The sequence below is a fragment of the Ornithodoros turicata genome, chromosome 8, assembly GCF_037126465.1.
Source record: "Ornithodoros turicata isolate Travis chromosome 8, ASM3712646v1, whole genome shotgun sequence".
Classification (NCBI taxonomy): domain Eukaryota; kingdom Metazoa; phylum Arthropoda; class Arachnida; order Ixodida; family Argasidae; genus Ornithodoros; species Ornithodoros turicata.
In genome coordinates this window covers 34,844,909-34,864,528 of record NC_088208.1, presented here as the reverse complement: position 1 = coordinate 34,864,528, position 19,620 = coordinate 34,844,909, and the positions used below count along the sequence as shown (strand labels likewise).

The window sequence follows — 19,620 nt, the reverse complement described above, 5'->3', positions numbered from 1 at the left end:
ATTATGAATTAGAATGTTTCAGCGCGAGAAGGATATTCTACCGCGCTGCTAAAGGTACATTTGGTGAAAATATCATGGTGCATCTCACAAAGAGGAAGTCTCGCATTGTTCAGGAAAAAAAGGCTGGTTAAAGTGGTAAAAACTGTTCATAATAACGCTGAAAAATGAAAGAATCATACTGAAAGCAGACGCATACAATGCACTCGAAAGGGTAGCTGTACTATTGCGCGGGACAAGAAGTAACATATGTGAGGTGTGTCCCACGCAGGTGCTGCAGGGATGCTTCTCCATACAGCAAGCGTATAAACCGGAGAGGAATGTTGGAAGGCACAACGAGGATGAATATACGCTTGGCAGTAATCGCGTGATTTCAACTGGGCGGATTGTGTAAAGGGAAGTTATTGTGACTTTTTTTTTTTTTTTCATATTAATGTAACCGCATTTCCTCCCCACGGCTCCCGTGTGTAATAGCAGCATCCTGGACACGAATGACTTCACGTAATAGGAAAACAGTTCGTTTAGTGCATTCGCGTGTACTGAAGTCGTGTCGTTTCAAAGTTGACCTTGACATTCGCTGTATGGTATACAAGCGGCACTTCTGGGCCGTTCCTGGACTTAACACTCGAAATGTGCACAAATGTTCAATCCGTTGTCTATCATACGATACAATTATGGCTTCCGCTGGGCTGAGCTTTGCCTCGTCGAAAGGCGCTCTCGTTATCTTATCTACAATAGAGAGTTTTAGTACATCGTACGCTATCGTTTTTGCGTACGTAAGGAATAGCGTGATGGTTCTGCGCAGTGCGCGAAGCTCTCTTTATGTTTTGCGCATGCGCAAAACAAAGAGATTTGGCCGAGGCACACCACAATTAGGGACGACACAAACAAGTAAGCCTCATACGCCCAGAAATCAACGAATGCAACAACTCAGGGAAAAAAACAAAGAGAGCTTCGCGCAATGCGTAGAACCATCAGGCTATCCATACATACGCACAGGCGATAGCGTACAATAGTGAGTTTTAGTATATCCCCTTTGCGTACGGAAGGGATCGCATTGATAGTTCTGCGCACACCCACAACAGAAAGAGAGCTTCGCGCAGTGCGCAGAACAAACAACGCTATTTATTTATTTATTTATTTATTTATATTACCCCAAGGGCTCTTACGGGCATTACATGTGGGGTGGGAAAAACAGTTACATTTGCAGTATAGTTGCATACGTACAGTTATATATATAAATACAAGTAAAATACAGTGAACATTTGCATGATGAGAGAGAAAAAAAAAGAAAGAAAGAAAAGAGGACTATCGCTAAACTCACTAATATTTGTTCTGCCGTAACGTTTGAAATAAAATGAACGATCAACGAGGAAAGAACCCAGTGTATGCCCTTAAGAATTCGTCAAAACGAAAGCTGGGAGATTGTGGATACGAGACCTACCATGAACTGTTCTGTCTGAAGCTTTCCCTTATGGTCTTCCTGGCGGACGTTCCAGACGCGGATATGTTGCACTGTCGACAAATGTCGGCGAGGTTTCGGGCGCAAAAATCTACCTTGGTGACTTTTAATTTTATTCGATTCGTTTTATTTAAATAATTGCTTAGCGATTAGCTAATTAGCGAATAGTTGATCTTTGATTTCAGTTAGCTAGTTTATTAGGTGAATTAATTAACTGGTCATTGATTTCCGAACCGATAATTAAAATGAAATCGGCTACGTTAATTTAACTTACACCAAAACGTTGCTCATAAACGACAGGGAAGGTGTAAATTCTACGTAAAAAATAATAAGAAAAGAAGAAAGAAAAAAATCATGTTATTGAACAGGCCGTTGAGGTGAGGAGCAATCTCTTGGAGATGTCCAAGGCCGTCTCAGCACTGCACTTTGTGTGCAAGAGCTGCGAAATGCCCGACGTACGAGCCATTCACTTATCAACCTACCGTTCAAGTGCCCTATCTGTTTCTGTCATAAAGAGCCGGCGGAGAGCTCTCGTGCAATGGCGCGATGGCAAGATAAGATCATCTCATGTGCCCTCCACCATTAGCATTGGAGAGAAGGGGCAGAACGGGTGATCATCGTCTTCGTGAGCGGAAAAAAATGTGCACGGATCCTGCGCTTTTCCTATCGTTACTGGGAAAATGACGCAGTGGCCGAAGAGGCCTTGAAGATTTGTGTACGTTCTGCATTAGTGTCCTGTGACGTAACCCGAATATATTAAAGTAGCTAAAGCAAAATCCTAAATCGTGTAGTTACAGTAAGAAATGGAAGATGTAGCCTTTCTTGGCATGCCAAATTTGATCCCTTATACTATTTAATCGTAAAGTTTGCTCTCGTGATTTTCGTAAAGGCGACCCGGATTTTGTGACAACATTTATAAAGTTTGTTTAGGCGGGACCCCTTGGGTATTCCGTCTCCTTGTTCACCACTAGGTCCGCAATGTTTTATGTCAGAGAGGTAGTGACGGTGTATGAGTTTATGAGAGGGAGCACATTTTGCTCACAACATCAACATAAAAAAAAGAGAGAGAGAGACAGGGTGAGAGGGAAAAAAAATGAAACGAGAGCAAGCAAAATTCGCTACGCCACGACCACAAACTCGTACTGGCATTCGACATTCGTTGCCGATGAAAATCCATCCTTATAGAACAGAAACTAAGTCCTGTTTAACATATACGCGGTATGCTAACCATACCGTACTTAGTCAGACGCGTTTGAGATATGGCAGCCCGTTTGACCGCTGTCGAACAGTTCAATAGTAACCGTGAGCGGCATTATAAGTATACGCTGCGTGATAAACCCGGGCTTTTCCTGAACGTAACAGGTGGCCTTTATCGATGACGTCCGAGGCAACGCTTAGAGATTTCGACACTGTAATTTACAATTAGCACGTAGCGTCATTTTTCTCACAATCTTCGGCGACGGACGGGACGACCTCGAAGGAACATCTCGCACCTTCTCCTCCAGCGGCCTCCCCTGGCTTCCCCACGAGGAAGCTTTAGACAATATTATTATCCTGCGCGTCAAGCAATACGTATACGATACGTATCCTGTACTTTTAATTGATTACCGTGCAAATTATCGCCCTTTGTTGCAGACGTGAGACGAAGAATTCGATTCTAGCACTTCGTGACCCGTTAAAATCCGGTGAAAGATATCCAAAGTTGGAGCAGTGGTTTTCTGCAGATGGAACAAGACTAGCATTTCATGTTGGGAACGCCATTCCTTACATGTCCGTAACATATCCATATTTTTCTTCACATATGCATGCATCCACAATACTTGCACTTCATGACATTGCTAATGCTTTCCCTCTGTGATTCAGTGTGCCTTCAAACCTCCACCTCGGGGATTTTTTCTGCCCCCCCCCCCAACCAACCCAAAATGGATCCCGGACAACTGCGCACCGTCGAAGCGTTGATTGCATCTCATTACGGCCGAAGTCTCATTACGGCTGATGTCTCAATACAGCCGATAATCCTTTAATCCCCAAGTGTCTCATTACGGCCAAAGTCTCAATACGGCTGAAGGTAATCTCATTACGGCCGAAGATGTCTCATAACGGTCAAAAGTTACCGAAGCGCTGTAGCCGGTGGTGGTGCTAACGAAAGAGCTGGCCGTTATGGGCTGGAGCCGAACAAATGCCGACCAACTTCGCTAGCCAATTGTTATTTTGCAACTTCGTTCTCCGTTGATGATGATAAAACGAAATTTCACGCTTTACTTTGTCACTACCATTCTGTCACACTTTTCAGCGGTGACAGAAAAGTGTATATCCAGGGGGAAGGGGGCTGTTTCCATTGGAGTAAGCAGTTGTCCCGTTCCAGCGCTGCTATACGGTGAGCAGTTGTCCTGTGAGCAAGTGTTCGCCCCCTCCCCCCCCCCCCCCCAGGATACCTTCCCAAAAGAGCCCGAAAAGCCAGCAGATACGGGTGTCACCCACACCCCCGTACTGCGTTTCCGTCAATCCCCGTGTGACGAAAATCCTTGCCCAAGTCCCAACTCACCCCACTGTCCGATAAAGTTCTCAGACGTTTCGGATAAAACACTCGTGTGGCCGGTAAGCTATAAAAACGACCCCCCACCTCCCCACAACTGGTCCCGGGCATACGAACTTCTAATCAGGTGCGCAGCTCTTTCGACATAGTCTCGAGCCACGTTTCACAATCACTGGCATCTCCGATATATTATTATTATTCTCCGTTCGCAGCAATGTTAGCCCGTCCTCCGGAGCCAATTTCCTGAGGGTACTCGAGGAGGCCCCCCCTCTCCGTCATCGGTTACGTAATATAGGAGGCTTCGTGCGTAAAAAGAGGGCCCCGTGACGAAAGAGAAGAAAGACATTTTTGCGACGTTTGTGTACGTTTTCGGGCTTTTCCGAAAATGAGCACAAGAAATACGAACGGGGGAAAGTTCCGCTCCCTCGAGGTCGAGGAAAAGTGGAGGTCTTTGATTCTTCAGGAGGTTTTGCTGGGTTATGTGCAGAAACCAAGGAGTCTGGTACAGGGATTTTCTTAGCTCCCCCCCCCAACACCGGCCCCTAATGATCTTACACCCCCCCCCCACCCAAAAAAAAACACCTGCAAAAAAAAAAAAAAAAGAAACGAGTCCGGAAAGCCAGCAGAAATGGGTGTCACACGAATCCACGGAACTCCAATGACCAATGATTTATCCAAGCCCTACACCCCCAAGTGTTCGGCAACCCGTACAGGGGATCTTTCTTATTACAACCATGGACCGTCGGCAATGCTACATAAAGCTGTTACTATGTTGCTCTTTGTGTGTGGATCTGTGCAACATGTAACCCGGGAAAGCAGCAGTCCAATTGAACGTTTTCTGGGAAAGTGCTTTTGTATGGTATAAAATTGCACCGGGGTATGACTTTTTTATGACGTTGCAACAATAGTCAGCGGGCTAAACACAATATTGTGATAATAGTGTATTGTATTTACTTTTTTAAGTAGCTTTAAATGCCGAAACCAAGCAGCAACCGGGCCTTTATATATGCGAAGACCAGTATGTCTCTTCGCAGCTGTTCTACATTAATTTCCTCGATATAACACTTCTTCACTGCCCAACGTTGCCTTGAATTTCAGATTAAGGCAAAATTCGCTTGCGCACTTTCTCATCGGTTCCTTAACGTAACGTCTTTTCCTTCTTTTGCAATGCGCTACAGGGTTGAGAGTTATGTGTTTATTCACGAACCAGCAGGACAAGGAATCCTTATACATATGCAGTCCGTAAGTTGTAACTGTTCGCCGCGATGCCAAGTACGACATTACTACACCAACGTAGCGGCGCTCTTTCGTGCAGATAAATGTCGCTCGACAAACTAAATCCGGAAAATATGTACGCGTCCTTCCTGTGATAACTATGAACACATCCGATGTAAATATACTGGGTGTGTGCAGATAAACTCCAGTGGCTCTACATGCATAAACATTTCTTCTGGCCGAAACCGGGTGGTTGTGGCGTTGTGTTACCGAGCAGTGTGCGTCTTGGGCAGACTTCGTGGGGAACTCTCGGAACTGGGAAAACAAGCTGGAATGCCAAAAGAAATAATAACGATAAAGGAAGAAAACACGGGCGCACGACAGTATGAGCAGCGTTGATCCAAGCGCAATATTTCGAAGTCGAACAAAACGAGCGCACGGCGCCTAGCAACAGTAGTGTTCATGATGGATGACAGGTGGCAGGACGATACAACTTCTTTCTGTGTATTGGCGTGTTTTTCCACTGATGACACCAGAACTAACTAAAGATATAAGAAAAGGCCATGACATAGAAAAAAAAAGCGAACAAGTCAGATATGGCGACATTGTAATTCGCTATCAAATTTATATTTAGCACTACAGGCCGCTTTGATAGCAGACGCATACAGAGCGGCAGAGGAAGCGGTGATATGTCGTCTGCAATTTCGTCAGCCGGCCGGCTGACACTCTAGCATCATTATGAAACCATACTGGAAAAACAGTGGCTGATAGTACATCGTACATTCAATTGTATGGCGCAGAATCTGTCATAACCGCCACCACGCTTTTTCCAAGCCGGTAGCACGTGTACATTGGCAGTCACGTGATGGGGCGGGGTCGTGGCGATGCTCACTGGAACCAATGACAGCGTGCGGCGATCACCTGATAGTGGGGCGAGATCGTAGCGGAAGTGGGATGCTACCACTACTTTTTGCTGAGGGGGGCTAGTATAGCTTTAGTTGGAGTTGTTAGGGAATTTTGGAGGCACAATTTAGCGGATAAGATTTATTGCGCACAATGAACGGCAGTCAGTAGACACAGAGCAAGTTTTTTGCTTTTGTGCAAGGTTTTGGAAGAAGTTTGAAGCGGAAAGATGATGTCGTGGGCTATCGGCCTCCCCTCGTGTCCGAGTGGTTGGCTTCCATCGTGCAACGTATGTTGTCTCCCTTTCCGGCGGCTGCGGCCGGGGCATAAAAAAGTGGTCAAGCGAGGCGCATACTAGATTGCCCCGAAGTGTCCCTCGAATGGATAGCGCAAACAGTCTGAGCCCCCGGCGCCTTTCCGCCTTAGGGATGAATCAAAAGTCTCGTAGACAGTCGTACGCGGGTCAGTCGGGCGCATACTCTCAAGACAGTGCGGGTCAGCTGAAGCGCGTGTCGACGGTGAACGGGCCAGTGTCTGCCCTTGACGGCCTACCGATGTATCGGCTCGACGTGAACAACCGCAGCGTCAGTCGGCGCACCAGCCGCAATGAGGATTCCTTCACTTGTTCCCAGCAAAGTATCCTCAGCGCTATGGATCGTTTTGTCAAATCCGTGAACAACATGGATGCCACCGTGCTCGTCCCTTCGCGGCTCCGAGACATGGACTTGACCGACAAGATGGGTCGTGCCCCTCCGTCCAATCTGACACACACGGATCTTTATTCCTTCTACAACATGCTCAACGACGTCAAGAACGAACTGCTGTGGGGGCCCAGCACGGCAGCAAGCTCCGCAGTGATTCCAATGCCTTCAATGATGCGGCCGCCCGCCAAGCACACGAGGCAGCCTTCGGACGACAGCTTGGGCTCGACGGGTTCCACGTCGGATACCGACAGCGATGTGGATAGCGTGGTGACCGATCGGGGTGAGAGCCTCGAGCATAGCCTCCACCTTGCTGCTGCCTTTCGCCACCACCTGCAAGGTTTGCACGCAATCCTCCACCAGCTCTCGGACTCTGCAGACTACCTGACGTGTAGGTATCAAGAGGAAGTTGACGCGTCATCTCTTTGAGGACTGCGAGAGACTTTTGTGTGTCTGTATGCTGACGGTTTTTCTTCGGTCTGCCATGTGGCTGTCGGATTTCTGTGCCCTCCCCTTCCAACACCTTGGGACTTAACCCTACGTCGAGCGGGGAAAAATTCCTCGAGGCAAAAATAGCCGCAAAATCTTTGTACCAGGAAAACGGTGACTCGTCATACGTTTCAGACAACTGTGTTTCAAAAGGAACAACAGCAAAAAAAATCGTCTCGGGGACAAAGTATGTATTGGATTGATCAACATTTCGTTCTTTTTTTAATCTAAAACTATCGGTAATTATTCTCTTTGTCGAGTTCACTGCCCGGTCCCTGTCCCCGTAGCGTGTATGACACGAAGGCTGGAAAACGGTGACCGTTTAAAAATTCAGCTCGTCTTTAAGCTAGGGTTACTCGTTGCAGACGTCCGATAGCCGTGTTTGATTGTGTTACTTTCGGTACTGTGTATTTATTTTGAACGCACGGGAAGCCTCTGTTTTCCGGGTAAAACCTCGGCATGTACCCTCGTCCTCCTCCCGTGAAATGGCAGCGGAGAAGGTCCCGTATGTGGGGCAATGTAAGTTATTTCTTCTCGACAGTCACCTACTTTTTTTTTTCCGAAGACGCAGCCGCCGAAAAGAAAGACTCGATTGTATTTTCTGCCTCTGGGACGATTATGTAAATGGCATTTGAACCGAACGGGTGCATTCCTGTGTGCTTTTTTTTTTCTTCTCCCAGGAGGGTGTTGTGAATGCCATTTGGAGTAGCTGAGGTGGGGGTCCCTATGCAAGGGGTAGGATTCAACATTCCAAGTGTCCTGCCTGACCTCTTAGAATACTCACTTTTCATGTGTTTCGTCTAAATTGTACCGCGGGAGTGGTGGGGCACACCTGTTGGGGGTCTCATAGGCTTGACTGTATAACCTTGTAAATATTGTACATAACTAGCAAACCTAGGCGACCGGTTTATTAGTTATATTGCCATGTGTATGTATGTTAATAACAACTGAATTTTTTTAATACCTCGGCCTCGACTGCCAGTTCGTTACACCAGTTGTACAATGCAGATGAACTCTTCTTCTTGTGATTAAAGATGCCGATAGTTTCAAACTATAATCTCGTAGTCTTTCTTGTAGTGATAAGCAGCACCTAGAACTATGTCTTGAGTGAACTGTCAGACAAACAGTTACTCGGAAATGTCTCTTGGAGCTGCATCCTCATGATGGTGCAAGATATCTTGTTCCAGCATGAGAAAATGGGTTACCTTTACTACAGTACTGTTTGGTACACTACTACTTTCCTGTAGAGGAGGTTATAGTCTTATCACTACAAACAACAATCTTACTGTGACCCATACCAAGAACGAATAACCTAAATGGAGAACAAACCATAACCCTTCACAGATAATCCTATCATAAATACAAATTATTATCGTGCCCAAGTCTCCAGCACGAACCACACAAATCCCTTGTGTTGTGGTACAGACATCATGCACAGCGGAGTACTTGTTTGTGGGTAGTTGTTGTGAATGTAACTCAGTGCATTGCACCTGCAATCCAGGCTGTTATGTAGTGAGTAACACCGTCCATACAACCATCTGTCATCTGATGAATGCTCTTGCCCTTGAACAGCACCTGTGCCAGTGCAATGTCCGCCAGCTATAAATATAAACATTGTTTTGGTTCCCCGCATTTGTGCAATACTTTTGCCTAGAAGGCCTATATTTGGATGAAATCTTAGTGAACATATGTGTTCGGATCCTCCGTTCCGTTACAGTTATTTCCCGCAAGCTCTAGGTGCAAGCGGGACTCCGTGTTTAGAAATGCCTTTTGTACATTTCTGGAGGCACCTCGTCCACATGGTTCATTTACAGGGCTTAGATGCGGAGTTTTCCTTTGAGGTGTCCTCGGGGTGCTGGAGGCACCTGCTGTGATGTCGAGTGACATTCATGCCTCCCGTACTATTGTTCCGACTAACAAAGCTCGTTGGAAGGCAGGGTTGTTCTCTCTCCATCGCAGCATGCTTGGGTGAGTTGTAAGATGCATTTCATGCGGTCGCACAGGGACCATGATTGCTTTGTACGTTATACCTCACTTAGATAAAGCCACTGGAATGCTGCCACAAATTTTGGCTGGCAGTGGTACAGCTTGGGACAAAAGTTTACGGAACACTGGAGTGACACCTAGGGTCACTAAATAAGTGAAGCTTGTTTCGTGACCCAGCTGATTAGTGCTTAAGCTAAGCTTATTTAGTGACTAGCGACACCCAGGTGGCAGCGCCGTGTTCCATAAACTTTTGTCCCAAGCTGTACTAGAAGCTGTGCTTGTCTTGATACCACATTAGTATGTTGAAGAGGGCATCATAGTGATAGAGCAGGGAAAGCGTAGTATCTCCACCACCTTGTGCACTGAATTTGACTAGACTACTGAGAGAGTCACCAGCCACCACCCTCAGTTGGGGAAGTAGTACATCAATCTTGGGATGATGATATGAGGTAACTTACTCCAAGTCGCCATGGCTTGTGATGACAACACAGGTCATGATCAACCTAACCTCATTTTCCACGCGATCCCATGTTCCAATTCAGGACCAGTGTCTCGCATTGTGCAAACAGTAAGCTGGTTCGAAGTACTTTGTGTGTGTACAAGCTCCGTTCATCTGATGTGTCACTCAGGTATATTTGCTGACAACTGAAATCTGCCAGTGTCGTAACTGTGGAGAGCCTACAATGTTCTCTATCCTGCTGACTTGTGCGAGTTCTGCTGAAAGCAACATCTCCAAGTGATGACGAGGGACTTGCGTAACCCTGTGTGCATGTTGACTGTTTGATTCCCTTACATAGCCAGGCGCTGCTTGCATAAGCTTTGAAGAAATTCACCAGTGTCCTTCAGCCCTGATTCACTCGTCAGCCCTGGTTGTAGCGCTCTCTGAACAAAAAGCCCGATGCGTGATTGATGGCACTAAATGGTGCTTTTCATGTTTTATTAGCCATGTACGTACATCCACAAATCGTCACAAGTTCAGTGGCTGCACATTGACATGAGACGGACACGTCCCACACCAACGCGGCATAAAATGCGGAAAACATTGGATCTGCAGGCTGGATTGGTTAAAGGTTGAGTTGAGAGCTGCTATCGGAGCAGTACATGCATGAGGTACCTTAAGTTACATGGTTTACATTGGTCATTCATTGGTGCAAGTCTTGAATGGCAAGTAATGTCCGCACGGTGACTTTTTGTCAAATATTGCGGTGAAAATATTGATGAACTGACTTCATTTCATGAAAATTTTGCTCTTGTAAGCCACCGTTTCAGCTTCTCCCGCAAGGATGGACTGTTTTCTGAGGCTCTTTCAGTATTGCCTTGCTGGATATCCATTTTTTTAAAAAAAGTGATCCCTATACCTGGATCAGTCTCTCCCAATTTTCCCTGGCCTTACTTTTAGCCTTCTGATTGCTTCTTCTTCTCAATGGGCCTATTAATTAGGGCTTCTTAAGCCTATTGTTCTGGGGTAATATCTGATATTACTGGCTAGACAGCAATGGGGGCTGTGTATATGTCGTTGGAGGACGCCTGTGTCTTGGTCAGATAAGACAATAACCTTGGCCTAGTGCGGTAGCTATGGGTCCTTATGGGGGGGATGACACGGTCACACAGAGTAGTACAAGGTAGTAGAAGGGCTAAGCCACAGCCGACGACCTTGTCTGGTCTTGAACGTCGAAAGCGTCCGTCGCAGGAGGAGGAGGTGGTGGTGGTGGTGGGGGGGGGGGGGTCACTCATGGATTGGCATTCCAGACATATTATAGACGTCTCGTTCGTTGTTAAAGAGGAAGTGATTGACGCTAAAAGAGGATAATGCAGCCGGAGACGAAGAAACAAGGGATCCTCCTATACCATCTGCTGCATTGCTGCGGCCCAGGAGAGAGGGTTGGAGGCAATGCCCCTGCGGGTAAATATTTGGAGGCCTACTGCCCAGGAATGCTCGCTAGATTGACCCCTGCAGGCGCAGGTGTAAAGTATAGGGGGGGAGAGGGTAACGTCCTCCGCTGCGCCCCCTCCCCCACCTCCGACACAAATAAATGATAATAACGAGGTAACGAAGATGCTTGAGATTGCTGGGCACGATGCGCACACCCTGTCACATGCGCAGGATGAGTCCTGGGGTGTCGAAGAGTGATTTGTGGGTGCTCGCGACGGCTGCAGATAACTACGGGACAAATGACGTCAGAGTGACGTCTTGAAATTGGTTGAAATTGAAATTGGTGCTGTCCCGCTGTGTTGAACCGGTTCACTAAAAGCACGCTGATTTCTAGTTCTTCCAGATTTTATGTTATTGATGCCCTTTCCCTTCCTGATGACTTATTCAATTCTATGCTGCCCTCCTCCGCTCGTGTCATTCTAAACGCTGAAGGATTTTCTTCTTCTTCTTCTTCTTCATCTAACTGGATAGTGTCCGGAGCTATGTGGTCTCCCAGGTGGGCACCTGCAGTTCCATTTCTTTTGAACTTCAGCGTAAGTGTGAAGACGTGTCTTGAACGTGTGACGCTCTGCCATGAGCGTCACTGTTTCCTTCGTTCTCTCATTTTCACATCAGCGAGAGAACGGCTTAATAGCGGTTGACGATATTCGATATTCGTAAGGCTTCTTCCGAATGGTGATTCTCACCACTGCCGGAAAAGGTTGTGACACCCCGAATGTGGGGCATCGCCTATGTGGTACCCTACGCCCTTTTAGCTTGAAGATAATGCTCACCTTCATCAAATGTCGCGATTTTGCAGTGGCGGATACAGGGAGGGGGGGGGGGCAACAAAAGAAACCATGCTATACATTACTTTACCTCCCCCCCCCCCTAATTACGTGCTTCGACAATGAACCGCCCCACCCACCCCAAATGAGCGGGTCTTATAGAGCCGCCCCTGCAATCATCATCATCATCAGCGTGGTGCAGAAAAGAAAATTGAGTTATAATAAATACATTTAAATTTCGTGCCTTTCTTCGCTTGTGATCCAGAAATGTCGCTGTCATCATGAAGGGCTTGGAAACATCGCATATGAAACACCGATTTTTTATTCTTCTTCTTCTTCTTCTTCTTATTATTATTATTATCGTCTTCAAAGATGCTGAACGAGACGATGTAGGTGACCCCTTATTTGATCTGAGCTTTTCATACGGTACACATGTAGCGATGGGTGATTTGCTGCTTACAGCTTCCATACAAGCCGTTATGGTCACGCTGGTTAGCGGAGCAAAGGGCTGAATACGTGACGCGCCTAACGGATTGGAATGTGGAGTGCTCTATATGGTACACGCATGTGAGCTTCTTTCCAGTCCTCCTGGCAGGGAGCACTGCACGTAAAGGCCGCACATCGCGTTGGAATAAGCTACAGAGTCTCACTGTGACGAAGAGTTTGAGGGGTCGAAAACACGATTGGCAAAGGGCAACGAGTAAAGTTAAGAAAGGACCTCATGGACCTACCAGGACCCCCAAACAACCATCTGGTTATCAAAGCGAACGTATAAGTACATTACGGAATCGGAAGATGTATTCCCGAGGGCAACACCGTCAACCGCATCTTCATTTTGAAAACAAGGGCGATCACTGTAAGTTAATTCGCGGGTACCGTTTAACAGGCTCTCTGTTGATTTAACGAATTATTTTACAATTTCTGCAGCTCAATTATGAACCGGGACATGAGTATAGTTCTTGCTTCTCATTTTTTTGCTGCCCTCGTACGGAATCCTTTTTTTTTTTTTTTTTCACACAGTTCACCTTTCTGACTTTTTTTTTAGACAACTTTTAATAAAATCTTTTGCGCACAATATGCTTGCGCTGAACAGTCCAGTAGGGATTTTTTTCCACGACGCTATTGGTGATTTCAAAATGAATTCATCATCTTTGCCGATTCCCCTAACGCAATTCCTCCATCATCCTATCATATATCATCCTATCATGCTGACGTCAAAATAAGCGGACGTCCGTGTTTTATTTCTTCTTGCTATAATTAATTGGTGCGTCTCAGGTGAATTGACTTGACGCTCTCAAAATGTGTGCATTTATAATATAGTAAGCACGATGTTGCAAATGGCGGCGAAAGTTGAAATTTGATTGGAGTTTATAGGCTCGAAAGCGCCCATGTTTTCGCTTTGTGAAGGTGTTACGTATATGCCTGTATTATTACGTGTTATTATGTGTTTTTATTCTGATTTTTACTTTTTTCCCCTGAGATACCTCGCGTGAGACGGGGGATGGGCGATGGGTTATTACTTCCTTCTTCTCTTTCTTTCCTGCCATTCATTTTCTCCATCAATCTTTAGTTTTTCATCGTAAATAAATAAATAAATAAATAAATTCTATATTATCTATTTACCTTCAAAAGCTAAACATAGCCTGACTCACCCTGTGTGTAAGCATGCTCCCTATTATTACCATCTTTGTCTTTATTATTCACGTATCTTTATTTGTGTCCTGTACGCGAGACACCTTTGACGTAAAAAAATAGTGAAATTAAATTATATTATTATTTTTCTAACGCGGTAAAAATGAAACGCATGAGGCAACACAGATGCGTACGTATGAAACTTAATTCGTTGCAGCTGTACAAAACACGGCCTTTCGCGCGAAGTACAATTCAGGCATGGATCAATTTCAGAAATCGTTATTTGCACTCTCTGCATTACAGCTAGTCCGCATTTTTGTTTTCCCACCATATTGATCGACTCGTATTGTCCGCCGTCGCCACCTGATCTGTCGCCGTGAATATCCGACGCGTCGGTTGAATGAAGCGGTCTCTGTACATTTAACCGCGCCGTAATGTTGGTCCGTGTTTACGTTGCACGACATCACCAAGGTTGACTTCGAGGACGGCTACACGTTATCGACCGCTGCGATCGGAGCGTATAGCGTGGAGGTCCCCAATCTTATCGCGCTTCGCATCCGAGCCCGGTCACTCGTGGCCTCGCCGGGGCACGAGTCCTTCGCCTTCTTTTCACTGGACCGTTTGACTCGGAGGACTCTCCGACTGGAGCGAGACGGTCTCGAATGACTGATAGTGGTAATTGATACTATGCCTATGTGTGCGTGAGAATGCATATCTCGCATGAAATAATTGTTTTCGTTTTTTTTTAGTGGAAAGTACAGCTCCAGTCAACCTTAATAATAACACTGGGAAAAATTCGGTCTCATTTCCGAACGCGATAACAGCCACCTTGGAGGCACTGGGGGAACGTTAAGTGAACCAAATCCTTCCGTTAAACTGACAGAATAATTTTGTTCAATTAAGATTTCCTCAATTCCCCAAATGTTGCTGTAATCGCACTTGGACACGAGACCACATCTTTTTCAGTGTTATTATTAAGGTTGACGGTAGCTGTACTTAACTGTTCTGAGGCCTGAACACGCAAGCAGACGAACACAACACAAGCCTACACTCTAAAAACAGAACTTCACCGCATAGCACGCTGTGCGCCAACCATTGCGAAGAATGATAGGGTTATCGCTTCTGATTCGAAGAGAGAGGAGGGCGTACACCTTTTTGTGGCAATTTTCATATATCCAAATTGCCACAAAAAGGCGTACGCCCCCCTCTCTCTTCGAATCAGAAACGGTAACCATATCATTCGAGGCAATGGTTGGCGCACAGCATGCTATGCGGTAAAGTTCTGTTTTTAGAGTGTATAGTGGTGTTCAACTTGAGAAGGACAAGGAATGTAGTCCGTCAGGTCGCAAAATATTACTGCGCCGCAGATAGGATGGCTGGAGGTCACGCTCTCTCCCTGCGCCAGATTTTGTAATCCGTCATACTCACTCTGCTTCCGTATTGGCTGCAAAGACTGGCCGAATGACAGTACGGCCAGCCCTTTCACCATCACCACCACCACGCTGCGGCAGAAAGTGCGCTCCCCCACTGATGACGCATGGTGGCGCTGGCAGTATTTCTCCTGGCGCTCTATTGCGTCTCCTTATCTACAACGGCGTATGTAGTTGACGGACTAGATTTAGTTGCGTGCTTTGATTCCTAGGCGGCTGTCTGGCTCGACGACTGTCATTATAGTTCTTGTTTTAAATCCGCCGCATTGAGGACAGGACGCAGCGAAACACAGCCGCATTCCTGAGCCCTGTCTTCAACAGGAAACAGTACCGCACTGGTCACTAGGGTTAAGGAGGTTCCGTTTTAGACTTTTCAGTAAAAATGACGTCGCTAATTAGGTCGTTTCGTTGCCCAGTCCTCCAGCTAGCGATACTTTACATCTGAGTAAACATTAGTTAATCTGTGTAATCAGAAATACATCTCAATCCGGTTTAAGAGGTATTGAAACGACACTGGTTTCGGAGCCCCGTGCATCGTAACTTATTCAGTAATCTTTTCTTCTCTCACCATTACTGTTACGGACAGACGAACACGGCTGGCCTATGAAACTATCGCTGGAAATCAACTCAAAATAATTTACTGCACTGAGGAGCTTTCTTGCAGATTCTGCACTTCATCAGGACTTGATGCCAAGGGCGGATCTAGATTATCATTTTACAAGCGCGACTTGGACCAAGAGGTGACCGGCCCGGTTAATTTTGCTTTTTTTTTTTTTTTGGCGGGGGGATTGTTGTCGCAGCGTGTAGCGGGGCAGGGGAGAAGTCGAACCTAACCAGATGATTTGGGGGTGGACGGTCCACCCCTCTTGTATCCGCCACGACTTGATGCCTTGGACACTCTGCGCGACAGCCTGTCACGCATTAAAATTGACATGTTTCACTCTTTCTAGCTTTTATCTTTTCAAACAGCTAATCTATTGACCATGGGTTTTTCGTGGATAATTATACTTTCCAGTCCTATTGGCCAGTTCCATTGGTCAGACATCACTTGTCCACGCGGATCTCCAGCTCGATAACGTCAACTCACATCCGCGTTCAGTTCGTCTATTTTGGTGATGTTTGTTCTTTAATTATCTTTATTATCTGGTCTCTTTGTTAAACCCTGTGCTTTCCTTAGAACGTGGCTGCATTTCACCATTATCAGGCAAGCGCTTCGTCTCCTTCGCGCCCTGGTGATGGTCACGTTTGTTCCACTGTCTTGTCACGCGCAGCGTGGTCCTTTACAAAGTACGATCACGTGCTCTCGACGTGTATGGTACGCCACTTGACAAACCCTTTAGTGGGGCTGTGAACGATACCGTGGTTTCGTGCTCTGTGGTAAACACCCTGCCTTGTGAGAACATAGCTGATGACCATACAAATGTTGGCAGTCATGTAGTACTGTGTTATGTCGCTTCCTGTTTAATGCTTTCTAGACTCACTGTTTTTTTTTTATAACAACAACAACTTTATTTTGTGAAGATGTATGGGGCGTTTCATCGCCAGGGGGCGATACTTAACCCCATTGCTGGTGGTGATGGGATGTGGGGAATGAAATATTGAGCCCCTTCACAATAAGGAACGGAGTCCTGTATGGTGTCCAAAAATGTGTTGAAGACTGGGAGGTGGGTGGTTCGAATCCTACCTCCGGCTGTGCTGTCTGACGTTTTCCAGTATAGACTTTCCAGACGAATGTCGGCACGGTTCCCCCTGAAGTCGGCCCAGGACGCACACTAACCCCCTCTGCCCCCCACCCACTCCTTCCTGCTGTCCTCTCCCCATCTGTCCACAACAGCAACAATAAATGATGACGATGAGATGAGGATGTCCATCTGTTCACGTCTGTACGGCTCCTCCAGCGTTTTGGCTCCTGAAATAAACCCGATTTTTACCCCACCCCCAATTTTCAGAAAACATAAACCCGAAAACACAATATCGGTATCGGTATATATCGGTATAGTTATTAATTTAGTTAGTCGTTTTTTTTAATCGCTTTACAGATTCGCAGTTAAAGCTGGAAATCTGCTAATGTGATGTAAGTGTTACCTTTCATGATCAGCGCACATTTGTCAGACTTTGTGATCATCCGCCCTTCACTCTTACGAGTGGATCGATAGGACTCTAATCCACTCAAGTAGACCCGTCTGAGCAATGAATGGTCAAAGTGTGCATTTTTTTTCCCTCTTCCTCTTAGCAGTTTCTCTTTCGAAAGTTAATCGGAGCGATGGACGTCATTGTGACGTCATTGAAGATGATTTCCCCTCATCTTCAAAAGAAGCGATATAAAGTAAAGAGGAGCTCGGTGACCGGGTCGTCGTAAGGAATCAGTGAAGGTGAACTTGTCTGGACCGCAGACTATGCACTTCGCCCACGAGGAATGCGGGGTACACAGTACACTGCACGTAGACGTCGCGAGTGAGGAGGTTTGCGCCACCTGCGGGAGATGGTGGAGCAAAAAAAAAAAAAAAAAATCATTTATTATCGGCACATTTTATTTAGCGGTGCGTTATTTTGTGCGTAGCATTCTTTCGATGGCAGTTTCGCGTGACAACCACGACACCTGTACGACGAATTGTTTTGTAACGCATTTCGATATTAATTCCGACCAACCAGCCGACCTATACAGGGTGTCCAGAAAGTATATTTAAAGCGAGCGATAAAAGTAAGTGGTACTTTTCTGCTACTTGAGTGAGAAACAGGTACTGCTTCACTAGTAGCACCTGTTTCTTAGTCAAGTAGCTGAAAAGTAGCGCTCGTTTCTCTTTTATCGCTCGCTTTAAATAAAATTTCTATACGCTATATAATTTATACGCTGCTCATATCCACAGTTGCTTCGCGGTGCTAAAACAGAATTTTCAAAAAAAAAATAAAAAATTCAGCAAACTTGGCGGCCAAATCGACGCAATATTTCGACTATCACGCTCTAAAACGATACCTCTGGCATACTTTCGTGTAAGTCCGTGGCCTTATAGGGCAAACCACGTGAAATGGCCACGTGACAGTTTGCGACCAATCGGATGCAATATTTCGTGTATCACGCTCTGAAACGATAACGGTACCTTTGGCATACTTTCGTGTAAGTCCGTCCGTGGCCTTATAGCTAGGGCAAACCACGTGATATGACCACGTGACAGCCCTATAACGCTGCAGCATTTGAACTCGTTTGACACAATGTCCAAAGATGGAATTTATACCCGCCAAGGAATCATTCGCTCGTCTAAATATCTTGAGACACTTTCTTGTCACCGCTCCAAATCTAACGTCATACTGGAATTAAAGGATTCAGTGATGCATTATTAATTATCGATGTAATAACGAGATTAACGCTTTTTGGAAAAGTCTGCACCCGTTTCTCACCTTAGGACTACATAATTTAATCTTCAATCATCACTCGGCTAGGTCCGCCCACAAACAATGCAGACCACATTAGGCTTTAGCCTTGCCAATGCGAAGCCCAAGGTTCCTCGGTAATTACGTGGGCTAGCAACCGTGGATGGCAAGAATAGATGAAACATTCCACCGCGTATGATATAACTCTTTTGACGGAATATCTATCGAGCTTATCAGTCAATCTGGCCAAGGAAACGATATAGTACTTATGGACGTGAAAAGCCCCTGGCCAGTTTGTAGAAAGAATGCCTTATCTTGTCTCGTAGGGGCTCACAAGTTCTCACGGCTACACATGTTCGCTAAATACTGCGACCAAGGCAGGTTGTGCCATAGCTGAGTATTAGTATTTGCACTTGAAGTTATTTCCATCTATTACATATGTTGGAAGTGCGAGAAAAAGCTATAGAAACGGAGTACACGTCATGCACCATGTAGCTTTAGATACACTTATAAAACGATCACCCAATCATCATCTCGAATGACTTCCTTCTCTCCTCTGATTTGTTGAAAACCGGAGGTGTGCGTCTTTTTGTGACAATTAAGATGACTACAAAAATCTCATAACAAGGCACGTCTTCGACAAATGATGTGAGAAGTTCTCTTCTGTGCAGCGCATGTCGTATTACTTGTTTACTCCATAACCCTCATTAAACGAAACAAATTTTCCAATCCAATACAATCGTACATTAATCAGTCGTGTAGCGGTAAACGCGACGACGACGTTGTAACTAATACGATAACTACCTCGCAGAAGTGAGAGAAGTATGCTGAACAACAGCAGTGCCTGCATTCATTATGTCTCAGATCCGTGTGTCTTGTGGAGTATACCCTCGCCTTCGTTATACCCTCGCCTTCCTCCAGCATGTAACCGTCCGCCAGCAAATATGGCTATTCAATGTTGAATTCTTTGAATTCAGTAATTCTAGTTCTTTTCCTTCTTTTTTCTTTTCAGCAGCGAAACAACAACGAAAGAAAAGGATGTTTCATAATACATAAGGAGATGCAAGCCACGTGCACACGTTCTATGAATAAACGCTAGAATTGATGATAATGGCTATAAATGCTATTTGTACTTGACATTATTGGGTACACAGGACTTGGTAGACATTGACATGGCTGCGAAGTAGGAATTTTCACGCT

General features: G+C 45.7%; 2 protein-coding genes across 2 annotated transcripts in view; both read left to right on the top strand.

Moving 5' to 3' along the window:
* The window catches only part of LOC135367109 (5'-nucleotidase domain-containing protein 3-like), an 85,243-nt gene that overhangs the window by 9,084 nt on the left and 56,539 nt on the right, over positions 1-19,620 (top strand). The gene's annotated exons all lie outside the window — the stretch shown is intronic.
* Positions 6,416-8,360, top strand: LOC135367108 (mid1-interacting protein 1A-like). Its single transcript, XM_064600220.1, has one exon. It carries the CDS (start codon positions 6,494-6,496, stop codon positions 7,241-7,243), a length of 750 nt encoding a protein of 249 aa, XP_064456290.1. The 5' UTR covers positions 6,416-6,493; the 3' UTR covers positions 7,244-8,360.

Bases quoted from the DNA above. Each gene is read 5' to 3' on its own strand.
- LOC135367108 (XM_064600220.1), top strand. From the start codon at position 6,494: ATGGATAGCGCAAACAGTCTGAGCCCCCGGCGCCTTTCCGCCTTAGGG.